This window comes from Mobula hypostoma, chromosome 1, assembly GCF_963921235.1.
Source record: "Mobula hypostoma chromosome 1, sMobHyp1.1, whole genome shotgun sequence".
Taxonomy (NCBI): Eukaryota; Metazoa; Chordata; class Chondrichthyes; order Myliobatiformes; family Myliobatidae; genus Mobula; species Mobula hypostoma.
The window spans coordinates 141,130,768-141,144,734 of NC_086097.1; the positions used below are offsets into that span (position 1 = coordinate 141,130,768).

General features: G+C 41.6%; 1 gene segment (V, D, J or C); it reads left to right on the forward strand.

The window, feature by feature from the left end:
- The first annotated feature begins 13,174 nt into the window (after positions 1-13,174).
- LOC134345356 (T cell receptor gamma variable 4-like) lies at positions 13,175-13,622 on the forward strand. The segment is given in 2 exon segments: positions 13,175-13,227; positions 13,312-13,622. Coding segments are annotated over 2 exon segments (351 nt in total).
- The last annotated feature ends 345 nt before the right edge of the window (positions 13,623-13,967 follow it).

Below are 13,967 nucleotides of genomic sequence, written 5' to 3' on the forward strand. Positions count from 1 at the left end.
CAACGCCAATCTAGATCACATTGTTCCTCACATATGCATAGGGATTGATGCCTTAAGGGAGCGGTAAGAAGCTCAGTGTCAGCATTAGATTTCTATTTTGAATGTAGTTAGCAGCCCTAATGGCTTAGCATTTATTATTTTCCTTTTCTTTGTACAGTTCTTATTAAATTTCAGTTTACCCAGGGGGTCAGTGTTGAGATTTCTGTTATTAATTATTATGTAAATGATTTGGATGTGAATGTAAATGGCATGACGTTCACTATGGCCCCAATATTAGTATCATCCGCTGATCCAGTTTACCAGATTGTTATTTAAATCATTAATATAAGTGACCAACATCAATGGATCAAGAACCGATTCCTGCCACACAGCACTAGTCACAGGCCTCCAGGCAGAGAGTCAAACATTAACCACCATTCTGTGGCTTCATCCGCTAAGCCAACATTGAATCTAACTGATTACCTCATCCTGAATACCAGGTGACTTAATCTTCTTGACGATTCTGCCATGTCGTAATTTGTCAAAGGCTTTTCTAAAGACCATTGTGTTCCCTTCATCAAACTTCTTGGTAACCTCCTTAAAAAATTTCCATAAATTAGTTAAACATGACTTACCATGCATTAAGCCATATTGCTCATCTCTTTTCAGGCCCTGTCTATCCAAACACTGGTACTTGTACATCCTACCCATGAAAAAAAAACCTTCCGATAATTTACCCACAACTAATGTCAGTTTCACCAGGCTCTATTTTCCTGTTTATTCTTAGAACCATTCTTAAATGTTAGCGACCGTCCAGTCCTCCAGTAACTCACACATGGGTAAGGATGTTTTAAATATTACTGCCAGGGCCCCTGTAATTTCTGCACTAACCTCCCACAGGGTTAGAGAGGACACTTCATCGGCCCTTTGGGATTTATTCACCCTAAATTTGTCTCAAGATAGTAAGAACCTCCTCTTCTGTAATCAGAACATGGACCAATTTTGTCCCTTGCTATCCTCTTGCTCTAAGTACCTACAGAACCCTTGGATTCTGGTTCACCCTGTATGCTGAAGCAACAAATTATCCCTTTTCAACCTTCCTGATCTTTTGCTTGTGTTCTCTGGCATGTCTTACATTCCTCAATTGGCCCGTTTAACACTAGCTACCGATACCTGATATGTGCTTCCTTTTGTTTACAAGGTCCTCAATATCCCATGATAAATAAGGTTCCTTCAAACTGTCAGCCTTGCTTTTTATCCGAACAGAAATATACATATTGTATACTCTCAATACTCAATTCTGTTGAAGACCATCCACCTGCCAGTGTCTCTCTGTTAGAAAACAGCCTATCCCAATCCACACCTGGTAGATTGCTTCTGATGTCATCAAAATTGATTTTCCTCCAGTTTAGAATCTTAACTTGAAAACCAATCCTATCCAATCTCCATAATTATTTTGAAGTCTATGGTAATTATGATCACTATATCCAAAGCGTTTCCCTATATTCACTTCTGCCAGCTGCCCTGTCTCATTTCCTAAGAAGAGATCCAATATTGTGCTCTCCTTAGCTGGGAACTCTGCAAATTGATAATGATTCTTTCCTGAACACATTGACAAACTCAACTTCATCCAGATCTTTTACAGTATGGTAGTACCAGTCAATATGCAGAAACTTAAAATCACCCACTATCTCAACCTAAATACTCGAGATTCTGCAGATGCTGGAAATCCAGAGTAACACATAAAAAATCCTGGGGGAACTCATGAGGTCAGGTTTTCCAATAAAAAAGAATAAAGAATCAATTCGTCAGGCCAAGACCTTTTATCAGGACCCTTCACGAGTCCTGATGAAGGGACCTAGCCAAAAACATTGACTGTTTATTCCTTTCTGTAGTTGCTACCTTCCCTGCTGTGTTGGTCTTTCATCTGTATGAGATAAAGTAACAAGCATGCAACGGTCTGCTATCTCCCTATGAATTTGTTCCTCAAAATCCTGCTGACCATTGGAAGGTCTATCATGTCCCATTAACATGGTCATCCAATTTTTATTCCACAGTTTAACGAAAAATGCCTTGGCAGATGAGTCTTCCATATGTCATCCGAGCATTGCTGTGACAATAGCCCTAATGAGTAATGTATGGGTAATCCTTCCCTTTTAATACTTCCTTCTCTGTCATGTCTAGATCATCAGAATGCCAGAACATTGGGCTGTCAGTCCTGCCCCTCCTGTAACTATGTCTTAATAATGGTTTCAACATCATAAGTACACGCATGGATCCATGCCCTATGTGTATAAGCCTTACCTACAACCGTCCTTGTCTTGCAATAGAGGCAACTCAGAACATCTATCCACCCTGTTCAATCTTGCAGTTTCCATCTCTGCTTAAAAACGAGAAATTCTGCAGGTGCTGGAAATGCAAAGCAACATCCACAAAATCTTTCCTTGTAGTCACGACATCTCTTTTTTTTCCACAACCACTTCATTGCTGTCCTGCCACTCTGGATACCATCCCTCTTAAACATTAGTTTGAACACTTCCGAGCAGGATTAGCAAACCTTCCTGTAAGGATTTCGGTTCCTCTCCAGTTTGGGTGAAAACTGTCCTATTTGCAAGATGCCACCTGCCCTGGAATGGAATTCAGTGATCTAAATACTCTGAAGCTACTCCCATTTGCCATCTGCGGAGTCACAACTTAATTGCACTGTCTTCCTTATTTTTTACCTCACTAGCATGGATAGCTTCCTACGATCTCCATCTTGGAGGTCCTGTCTTTTAACTTCATACCTTATGCCTTCAACTCATTTTGCAAGTCCTCGTCACTTTTCCTGCTTATATCATTGGTATCAATATGTACCATGACTTATTACTTCTCACCCTTTCCCTTAAGATGACTATGGGTTCAATTCAAGATATCTCTGATCCTCTGTACCTGGGAGGCAATATACCATCCAAGAGTTTTGTTCTTGTCTCTGGTCCTCCTGTCTGTTTCACTAAGTAGTGCTAATCAATGACCTCCATCACTACTACTGGCCTCTTCTTCCTCCCCCACTCACCTTCCTTTCTGAACCAAAGAGACATACTGAGTGCTGAGACACTGACCACAGTGGTAGGTCATCTCCCTTAAACTATAAAAAATTACAAAAACTTGTTGAGGGGAAAGGCCACACGGTTATTCTGCACTGTCTGCTAATACACCTTCCCTATCTTCATGATCACCCAGCAACCTGCTTCCAGCAACACCATCTTTCTGTAACTTCTACGAACCCCTCAATTTTCTGAATGATCTGAAGGTCATCTAGCACCAGCTCCAATTCCCTAATACGGTTTGTAAATGTGGATGCACTTATCACAGGTATAGACATCTCCGTAAAACTTCCACAGCATGCAAGAGAAGCACACCTCTGCTCTAGCTTCTATTCCCACTGATCTCTCTGTATAACAATAAAGAAATAAGTTAGAAGAACTTAAACTTGTAGAAGTTTATAAAATCATGAGGGGTATAGAGCCTTTTCCCCAGGATTGGAGAGACAAGGCCTAGAGCACACTGAGACAAGATAACAGGGAAGAGATTTAAAAGAGACCTAAAGGATAATTGCTTTATGCAAAGAATAGTGAGCTGAATGAGGAAGTGGATGAGATGGTGCATTTGTAATATTTAAGATGTATTTGCATAGGTAAATGGAAGGAAAGGGCTTGAAGGACTATGACACAAATGCAGCAGCTGGAACTAGCAAGGAGGATGCTGTGGTCAGCATGGACGATTGGGGTCGAAGGGCCTAGATCCACGCTCTGTTACTCAATGATTCTATGAAATAAAAACATAAAATGCTTAAAATACTCATATGGACAGATGGCATCTGTGAAAAGAGAAACAGATAAGGGAGGTCAAAGATAGCATAAAAGCAAAATAGATGGCAGGAAGTCTGCAAAAGGACTTGTACAGATTAGGAGAATGGACAAAAAAGTGGCAGATGGAACACAGTGTGGGGAAGTGTATGGCCATGCACTTTGGTAGAAGGAATAAAGGCACAGAATATTCTCTGAAGAGAGGTAGAATGCAGAAACCAAACGTGCAAGAAGACTTGAGCGTTCTGGTGCAGGATTTCCGAAAGGTTAACTTGCTGTTTGAGTCAGTGGTGGAGAAGACAAATACAATGACAGCAATCATTTTGAGCGGTCTAGAATATATTCAGAATAGAATGGGAATCACGTTCAATATCATTGACATAGGTCATGGACCTTGTTGTTTTGCAACTGCAGTACAGTGCAATATGTAATAAAAACTATAAATTACAATAAGATATATATTATATTGAATAGGTGGATAAAAAGAGAGCAAAGCAAGAAAAAATAGTGAGGTAGTACATGTGGATTCATTGTCCATTCAGAAAACTAATAAATAAAATACTGTAATGTTGAGCCTTTATAAGAGATCGGTAGACTATATATGGAGTATTGTGAGTAATTTTGGCTCCGTATCCGAGAAACAATGTCCTGGCATTGGAGAGGGTCCAGAGGAGGTTTAAGAGAATGGTTCCAGGAATGAAAGGGTTATCACATAAGGAACGTTTGATGTTACCAGGACTGTTCTCGTTGGAGCCTAGAAGACTAAGGGATATCTCTTTGAAACCTACTGTATAGGTAAAGGCCTGAACCATGAGAGGACTGTTCAGTAATGGGGGAGTCCCGGACCAAAGGGCACAGACACATAATAGAACATCATTTCAGAACAGAGACGAGGAGGAATTTCTGAGAATCTGTGAAATTCATTGCCGCAAACGGCCATGGAGGCCCAGTTATTGGGTTTATTGAAGCCGAGGCTGATAGGTATTTGATTAGTTATGGTGTCAAAGGGAACTCGGAGAAGACAAAGAAATAGTTCTAAAAGGGAAAAGGTAATAGATATGATTAAATGGCCGAGCTGACTCAATGGATCGAATGGCCTAATCCTGCTCTTGTGTCTTATCGTCTTACGGCTGGGAGAGCGATTGCAGTCGGAGCATGTACGCAGGAAGTTTCGGAATCGATTAACCTAACCTGTCCTAAGAGAGTTATCGGAAGAAAAATTGTTAATGAATGAGTTGATTTAAGGGGAAGGTTTACGGGAGGTTTGCAACTAGGACTTGGTTAGTTACGTCACTTGGACTTTTACAGCGACAGGAAAGAGCGTCCTGGGCATTCGATAGAGGACGTCCACTGCCCAGGCACCGCGGTAGCGCAACGCTAATACAGCTCCGGGTTTTAATTGTTCCGTGATTAGGTCAGGGTTAATAGGTTTGTCGGGGGTGATTGGGCCTACTTCGTGCTGTATCGCTAAATAAACAAATTAGATATCGTCCTTTCAAATTTCACAGCGGAAGCCAATGTAAGTTAATATTTACTGACAGGTTCTGCCCAGTTGGAATAATTAAAACCACATTAATAGGGGAAAGATTAACAGAAAGAGGCTGGCTCTGCTAGCTGGCTGGGGAGTGATGTTCCTGACTGCAAGGGAGTTGAAAATATCTTACCCAGATTCAGCCTAGTAGTTTGGAAAGGGTTAGTTTGTAGCCTATGGCTGCAAAAGGGAGCGGAGGGCTGAGATTGAAGGAGGAGGGCGGAAAACTGTGGAATACTCCAGAAGTGAGGGTAGCCAAAAAAGGGGTGCATCAAGTCAAAGACCCGAAGTAATGGGGGACAACAAATTCAGGAAAATGGGTGAATTGGAGAAATTTTTTATTTCTGTATAAAATTGAAGGTCAGAAGGAAGGAGAAGGAGGATTTATAGCCCTCAATCCTTTGAAAGTGGCAGCAACATTAGAGAACCAAATAGGTAAAGGATTCCAGGCCAAGATTTTGTCTACGGGATTGCTGAAAATTTGTTGCAAAGATATTGACCAACATAACAGTGCTAAAATGGTGGGAAAATTGGTTGTGAAAGTGGAGTGTATTACTCCGAAAGAAAGGAAGGGAGTTCGGGGTGTAGTGTATGGTATTTAGTCTGACATGACTGAAAAGGAAATTTTGGACAATATTAAAGGTGGTCGAGTGATTGAAGCCAAACGATTAAAGTCGATAGAAGGCGGTGATTGGGATTCTCCTGTTCTTCTGGTTTTTGCAGGTGATGTTCTTCCAAATAGTCTATCTTGGGTGCATGTCATTTCAATTTAGAGAGTACATTAGACATCCCTTGCACTGTTCTAATTGCCAGAGATTTGGACACGTTGCTGGTTCATGTCGAGGTAAAAGAAGATGGATGAAATGTGGAGAGCATCATTAATAAATGCATAGTTAAAGCATGTAAGGCAGCGGTGCCTAAATGCGGTAACTGTGGAAGGAACCATATAGCGGCTCTCAGAGGATGGGAGTATTTTAGTGAGGCAAAGCAGATTCAGGCTGTTCGTATCCGATAAAAAATATCATGTGCTGAGGCAGTAAAGAAAATTGATAGAGAGAAAAGATTGGAATGATGGAGAGTCAGTACATTCCGAGTTCTCCAACTATGGTTCCTTCAGGCATGTTGTTGATGACTAAAGAGTCTTTTTTGGCGTTTGTTGTTGATGTACTGGTCGGGGCTAAAACTACAACCAAGAGGTCGGATATGATAAAAGTAGTTGTTGGAGCTGCAGAGAGATTCCTTGATATAAAACAGATTTCGCCGGGAAAATTGCATGAGTATATGACAGACAAACAATCACTGAATACTTCCCAGTTGTCGGGATCAGAGAGTACGGAGGAGCTTTATGTGGATGAAGAGGCCAATAATTAGCATTTGGATGGTTTTAATATTACAATGGAATGCAAGAAGTTTATCTTCAGATGGTCAAAAATTAAAAAGATTTGTTGGAACTTTTAAATCAAGCCTGATTTGATCTGTATACAGGAGACATAGTTAAAGCCTCATTTAGATTTTGTGATTTCTGGATATGATAGTTTGAGAGCTGACAGAATGGGTAAATCTGGTGGAAGGTGTGCAACTTTCATACAAACAGGACTTCAGTTTATAGAAACATAGAAACATAGAAAATAGGTGCAGGAGTAGGCCATTCGGCCCTTCGGGCCTGCACCGCCATTTATTATGATCATGGCTGATCATCCAACTCAGAACCCCGCCCCAGCCTTCCCTCCATACCCCCTGACCCCTGTAGCCATAAGGGCCATATCTAACTCCCTCTTAAACATAGCCAATGAACTGGCCTCAACAGTTTCCTGTGGCAGAGAATTCCACAGATTCACCACTCTCTGTGTGAAGAAGTTTTTCCTAATCTCGGTCCTAAAAGGCTTCCCCTCTATCCTCAAACTGTGACCCCTCGTTCTGGACTTCCCCAACATCGGGAACAATCTTCCTGCATCTAGCCTGTCCAATCCCTTTAGGATCTTATACGTTTCAATCAGATCCCCCCTCAATCTTCTAAATTCCAACGAGTACAAGCCCAGTTCATCCAGTCTTTCTTCATATGAAAGTCCTGCCATCCCAGGAATCAATCTGGTGAACCTTCTTTGTACTCCCTCTATGGCAAAGATGTCTTTCCTCAGATTAGGGGACCAAAACTGCACACAATACTCCAGGTGTGGTCTCACCAAGGCCTTGTACAACTGCAGTAGTACCTCCCTGCTCCTGTACTCGAACCCTCTCGCTATAAATGCCAGCATACCATTCGCCTTTTTCACCGCCTGCTGTACCTGCATGCCCACTTTCAATGACTGGTGTATAATGACACTCAAGTCTCGTTGCACCTCCCCTTTTCCTAATCGGCCACCATTCAGATAATAATCTGTTTTCCTATTTTTGCCACCAAAGTGGATAACTTCACATTTATCCACATTAAATTGCATCTGCCATGAATTTGCCCACTCACCCAACCTATCCAAGTCACCCTGCATCCTCTTAGCATCCTCCTCACTGCTAACACTGCCACCCAGCTTCGTGTCATCCGCAAACTTGGAGATGCTGCATTTAATTCCCTCATCCAAGTCATTAATATATATTGTAAACAACTGGGGTCCCATCACTGAGCCTTGCGGTACCCCACTAGTCACCGCCTGCCATTCTGAAAAGGTCCCGTTTATTCCCACTCTTTGCTTCCTGCCTGCTAACCAATTCTCCACCCACACCAATACCTTACCCCCAATACCGTGTGCTTTAAGTTTGCACACTAATCTCCTGTGTGGGACCTTGTCAAAAGCCTTTTGAAAATCCAAATATACCACATCCACTAGTTCTCCCCTATCCACTCTACTAGTTACATCCTCAAAAAATTCTATGAGATTCGTCAGACATGATTTTCCTTTCACAAATCCATGCTGACTTTATCCGATCATTTCACCGCTTTCCAAATGTGCTGTTATCACATCCTTGATAACTGACTCCAGCAGTTTCCCCACCACCGACGTTAGGCTAACCGGTCTATAATTCCCCGGTTTCTCTCTCTCTCCTTTTTTAAAAAGTTTAGAAGACTTAATTTTAAATCTAACCTTGAAATTGTGGCTGTGGAGGTTTGGAGCTCTCGTGGTCAGATAACTTTGATTAACCTTTATAATCCAGGTAATATGATGTTACCAGATTTGGATGAAATTATGAATAAGGTAAGATCCCCAGTAATCTGGGTTGGAGATTTCAATACCCATAATCTTATTTGGGGTAGTGGAAGTAACGATAGTAATGGAGCGGTAGTAGAGGAGTTTCCAGATAAATACAACATGGTACTGCTAAATGACGGAAGGCATACAAGATTTAATACTGTAAAGAATACTTGTAGTCACTTAGACTTATCTATCACTTCCTAAAACTTAGCTAGGGTTGGGAAATGGGATGTTATGGACAGATATACACTAGGAAGTGATCACTGTCCTATATTATGTAGATTTGGTAGAAATTTGATAGTAGAAGTTGAGGAGAGGTCTGCTGGGTATAATTGTTCTTTGGCCCAATGAGATGAGTACCAGGAGAAAGCTCTGGATATAGTAGAAGAGATTAATAGCGAGGGCTCCGTAGACGATTGGAATGAATCCCTCTGTTCTATAATTCATAAAGTTGCTCAGTTGACTATTCCGCTACGGAATGTTCCTAAGGCTCGAGCATTAGTTCCGTGGTGGAATGAAAATTGTGATATAGCAGTAAGAAACAGAAATAGAGCTTACAGGAAATTAAGAAAGTACCCAGTGTTAGATAATGTTATGGAGTATAAAAAGGAAAGAGCAGTAGCAAGGAGAGTAATTAAAAATGCAAAGAGGGATATTTGGAGAAGATTTTGTGGAACCCTGAGCCCTGGACACCCATAAAGCAGCTATGGATGATTATTCACAGAATGTCAGGGATAAATAGGAAACCATCTATCCCAGCTTTGCTGGAAGGAGTTATTGAAGCTGTAACCAATAAGGAAAAGGCTGATATGTTTGTAGAAGTGTTCCAAGCGTTACACATTTCTGGAGAGTTAGGTGATTCGAGAAAGGAAATTATGCTAAAGTAAAGTTGGAAATTGGACAGGAGTTTGGATGATAATAGCTCTATAAATTTGTTATTCTCTCTTCAGGAATTACAGGAAGCTGCCCAATCAGTTTCAAACACCTCTCCTGTTCGGGATGGACTGTGTTACGAATTGCTTAAGAATTTAGATGACTCTGTATTAATAGAAATACTAGCATTGTTTAATTCAGTGTGTAAAGAAGGAAAATTACCAGTAGAATGGAAGCATGCGGTGGTAGTTCCAGTTTTAAAGCCAGGTAAGGACGCGTCCAGTCGTAGTTCGTATCGGCCTAGAGCTTTAACGTCAGTGCTTTGTAAAATTATGGAACCAATGGTCACCAATAGACTTGTTTATTTTTTAGAAAATAAGGGACATTTTGCTGCCTATCAAAATGGTTTTAGAACTGGAATATCAACAATGCAATCTGTTGCCCTTTTAGATCATGATATTTAAAAAGCGTTTCAAAGTAGAGAAGTAATGGTAAGTGTAATTCTAGATATTGAAAGAACATATGACTCACTATGGAAGGATGGCTTATGAATTAAACTCTATGATGCGGGAATTAGAAGTAGAATGTTTAGTTGGATCAAAGATTTCCTTAAGGAAAGGACAATTCAAGTAAGAATAGGCAGAACAAGCTCCAATTCAGTTAAAATAAGTACTAGTACCCCTCAAGGAAGTGTCATTAGTCCAGTTCTTTTTAATGTCATGATAAATGATGTCTTTGATCAGGTAGGGACAGGATTTGGCAAATCATTGTTTGCAGACGATGGTGCAATCTGGAAAAGTGGAAGAAACATCAAGTATATATTAAGGCAGGTAGAAAAGGCTTTAAGATCAGTTGAAAACTGGGCTAATAAATGGGGTTTGAGGCTTTCTGCTTCTAAGTCCAAATATATGATTTTTGGCTTTAGAAGAAAGATTCCTGCTTGTGCGTTGTGTCTATATGATTCTCCACTAGAAAATGTCAAGGAATTCAAATTTTTAGGTGTCTACTTTGATGAAAGACTTACTTGGAGGGTTCATATAGATAAAACAATTGGAAAGTGTGAGAAAGTTTTTAATATTATGAGAAGTGTTTCTGGATGCGACTGGGGAGCAAAGCGGGAAACTATGTACTTAACATGTCTAGCTATGATTAGATCAGTTATAGATTATGGTTATATTGCTTATGATTCTGCTGCTACGACAGTGCTTGGAAAACTAGACACTGTGCAGTCCGAAGCACTTAGACTCTGTTGTGGAGCTTTTAGAACAACATCAGTCCCGGCATTATGTGTGGAGATTGGAAAAGTGCCTCTACATTTAAGAGGAATTCAGTTGGGCCTGCAGTATTGGGCAAAACTAGATGGATTCAATCACAGCTGTCCGCCAAAGAGTCTTTTGCAAGGGAAGTCGGAGCGCCAAAGTAAAATGGAAAGATATCCATTTTTAGATTTGGTTAATAACTGGGCTGTGAAATTGAAATTGACTCAGGAAGACATAGTTGACCAAATTTGCTTGCCACCCGTCCCTTTTCGGCTCTTGCTGGAACCAGAAGTAGACCTATTCCTCCTTTTTCACCTTCAAGGAAGCAGAGCGATTTCATCAGCGTTGATCACAAATGAATATTTAAATGATAAATGGGGATCTTATCTATAGATTTTTACTGATGGCTCAGTGGACCCAGAGAGCAGTAGGGCGGGATTTAGGATGTGTGTGTCTAAACTTAGAGTTAAGATTGGTCACCGGTTTTCGGATGGTGTTTCTGTCTTTGCAACAGAATTATTAGCAATCCTCTGGCCTTATGGTGGGTAGAAGACTCTCGACCATATAGGGTTATCTGTTCGGATTCTGCTGCTGCCTTAGAGGCTATAAAAGAGAATAAATCAAAAGCTCGTCCTGACATCGTTATTGAGATTCACATAGTGCTGTTTAGAGTAGGAAAGATGGGTTGTACAGTTAGATTTTCATGGATACCTGGGCATGCTGGGGTGGAGGAAAATGAAATTGTGGATGTTATTGCAAAGTCTTCCTTTCCAGAGCAGACAAGTAGAAATTAGAGATCCTCCAGGCAGAGCAGAATTGAGAAGTAGGATTAAAAAAAAGTATAGAGAAGAAGTGGCAGAATGAGTTTAAGGGCAGGCATTATTTTTCTAGTCACCCACTAGCTAAGAAGGTCTCAGACTGTTACCTTTTAAATCGTAGAGATATGGTGAAATTTACAAGACTTAGGTTGGGGCATTGTGGGCTAAACTATTATATAAGGATAATAGGAAAACGCTGATGAAATCGCTCTGCTTCCTTGAAGGTGAAAAAGGAGGAAAAGGTCTACTTCTGGTTCCAGCAAGAGCCAAAAAGGGACGGGTGGCAAGCAAATTTGGTCAACTATGTCTTCCTGAGTCAGTTTCAATTTCACAGCCCAGTTATTAACCAAATCTACAGGATTATGTGACTGTGGTAGTCCAGAGACAGTTCAGCAAAATTGAAAGAAGCATATTGTTCAAGAGGCTATCTGGCTTAAATGTAGAGTATTTTGGTTTTCTATTAAATCTTAGTTTGGCCATCAAGAGAACCAACATCTTATTGAAGAGTTTATTATTCAGTTTACACGTGAGACTAGGTTATATTGGAGAATTTGATTTCCTTGAAGTTCTCTAGTTAATTATACATCATGCGGAGAGCTGTAATACGCCGAGGTGCGTCTAAACTGCCAGAAATAGAAGAAGAAGAAGATTAATAGAATCACAGATATGGCACAGATGGCATTCAGTTCATCAAACATCCCACCCAACAGAACGTACACGGAATACGGTCGCGGCGACGGGGGCGGATGCGAGACAGGTCCAGGGTCGGCACTTTAAGAGCGCGTGTGGGGAGAATATCGCTCACCTTGTTCTGTCACAGGATCCGGAGACAAAAGATTAGAGAAAGTGAAGGCCAAGATGGAGAAACCGGGGGTGTCTGTGAGAATTATCTCCATGTACCCCTGACGTCTGAAGGCGCCAAGCAACACCCCAACCCACCTCCCCCCGTCCGCCGCTCTGAAGCCACTAGCCCCAACTGTGGTGTTCGGCGGGAAATTTCGGAAATGTCCCAAAACATCGATAAAGGGAGGATAAATATTTCAGGCAACTGGAAGGAGATGATTATTATAAGACCAGCGACCCAGGTTCAATTCCGCTGTTGTCCTGAAAGGAATTTGTACGTTCTTCATGTGACCGCGTGGGTTCCCTCCGGCTGCTCCGGTTTCCTCCCACGTTCAAAAGACGTAAGGATTAGTAGGCGCCCAAAGCAACGTACACAAAATGCTGGAGGATCTCAGCAGGCCAAGCAGCATTTACGGAAAAGAGTAAATGGACAACGTTTAGGACCGAAACTACTTTTCATGACCGGAAAGGAAGGGGAGAGTGTCAGCGTGAGAAGTCCTCCAGCATCTGCAAAATTTCTCCTGTTTGCGGGTTAGTAGGTTAATTGATCACATTGATGGAATTGGATGGCCCGGGCTTGTTGGCCCCGAAAGGCCTGGTATCGTGATGGATTTCTTCATGTTAAGCGGAGCAAGTTCGAACCCCGAAAAATATCGCCCAATGAACTGCTGTGCAATTCAAACAAAAACTCATTTTATGCAGAGGAAATAATAGTGTTGTGTTCAAATGGGGTTGGAAGGCGTGGTCTGTGACACGTTCAGAGAAAGTGGGACGTGAAGCGTGCTGTTATTTATAACTAGCCAGGCCACGTCTAAATCCGTGTCAAATACAGTCACAACTCGACAAACACCATGCGGCTGGGTTACGTGGCTTTTGTGATACTTTTCCTCCGTTAGTTGATTGATTTTCATCCGTTTACTCTGTGTTTGTTTCAGTCTTTGAAACATGTTATGACTTTGATTTCTGTTTCCACAGGCAGATGTCTCGGTGCTGAATTGATACAGTCTCCGATGTCCATCACCGAAAATGTGGGCAAACGTGCCGACCTGATCTGCGATCTGGGCACAGCGAACACGGACGTAATCCACTGGTACCGGCAGCCAGATGGCCAACGCCCGGTCTGGATCCTATATTACCGTAATGGGGGCAACGTACACGACGATGGAATTGATACCAAATTTAAAGCGAGAAATTTTGGAGAAAAGCATTATATTCTAATTGTGACCCGTCTCGAGAAAGAGGATTCCGGCACCTATTACTGTGCCTATTGGGACCCACAGAGTTAAACTGCAACTGGCGCCGCTGACAAAAACTCTTCCTCAGCTTTGAGATGACACGAATCATATCCGACTCAGAGATATCGCAGTTTATGCCATAAATGCCATCACTTTTCTTCGCATAAAGAACTCTATCCATTCCACGAAAGTTACCCGATCAGCCTCATCGACAGTCTATTCATTTACACCCGCCGCTCGAGAACAGTGAATTGGGAGAATATTTCCGCAGGGTACAAAAGCCCAAACTAGAGACGATAGATCTAAAGTGAGGGGGGAAAGATCTGTAAGAGAACTGTGTGGTAGGTTCTTCAGGGAAAGGGCGGTGGGCACAGGCAACAAGCTGCCAGAGGAAGA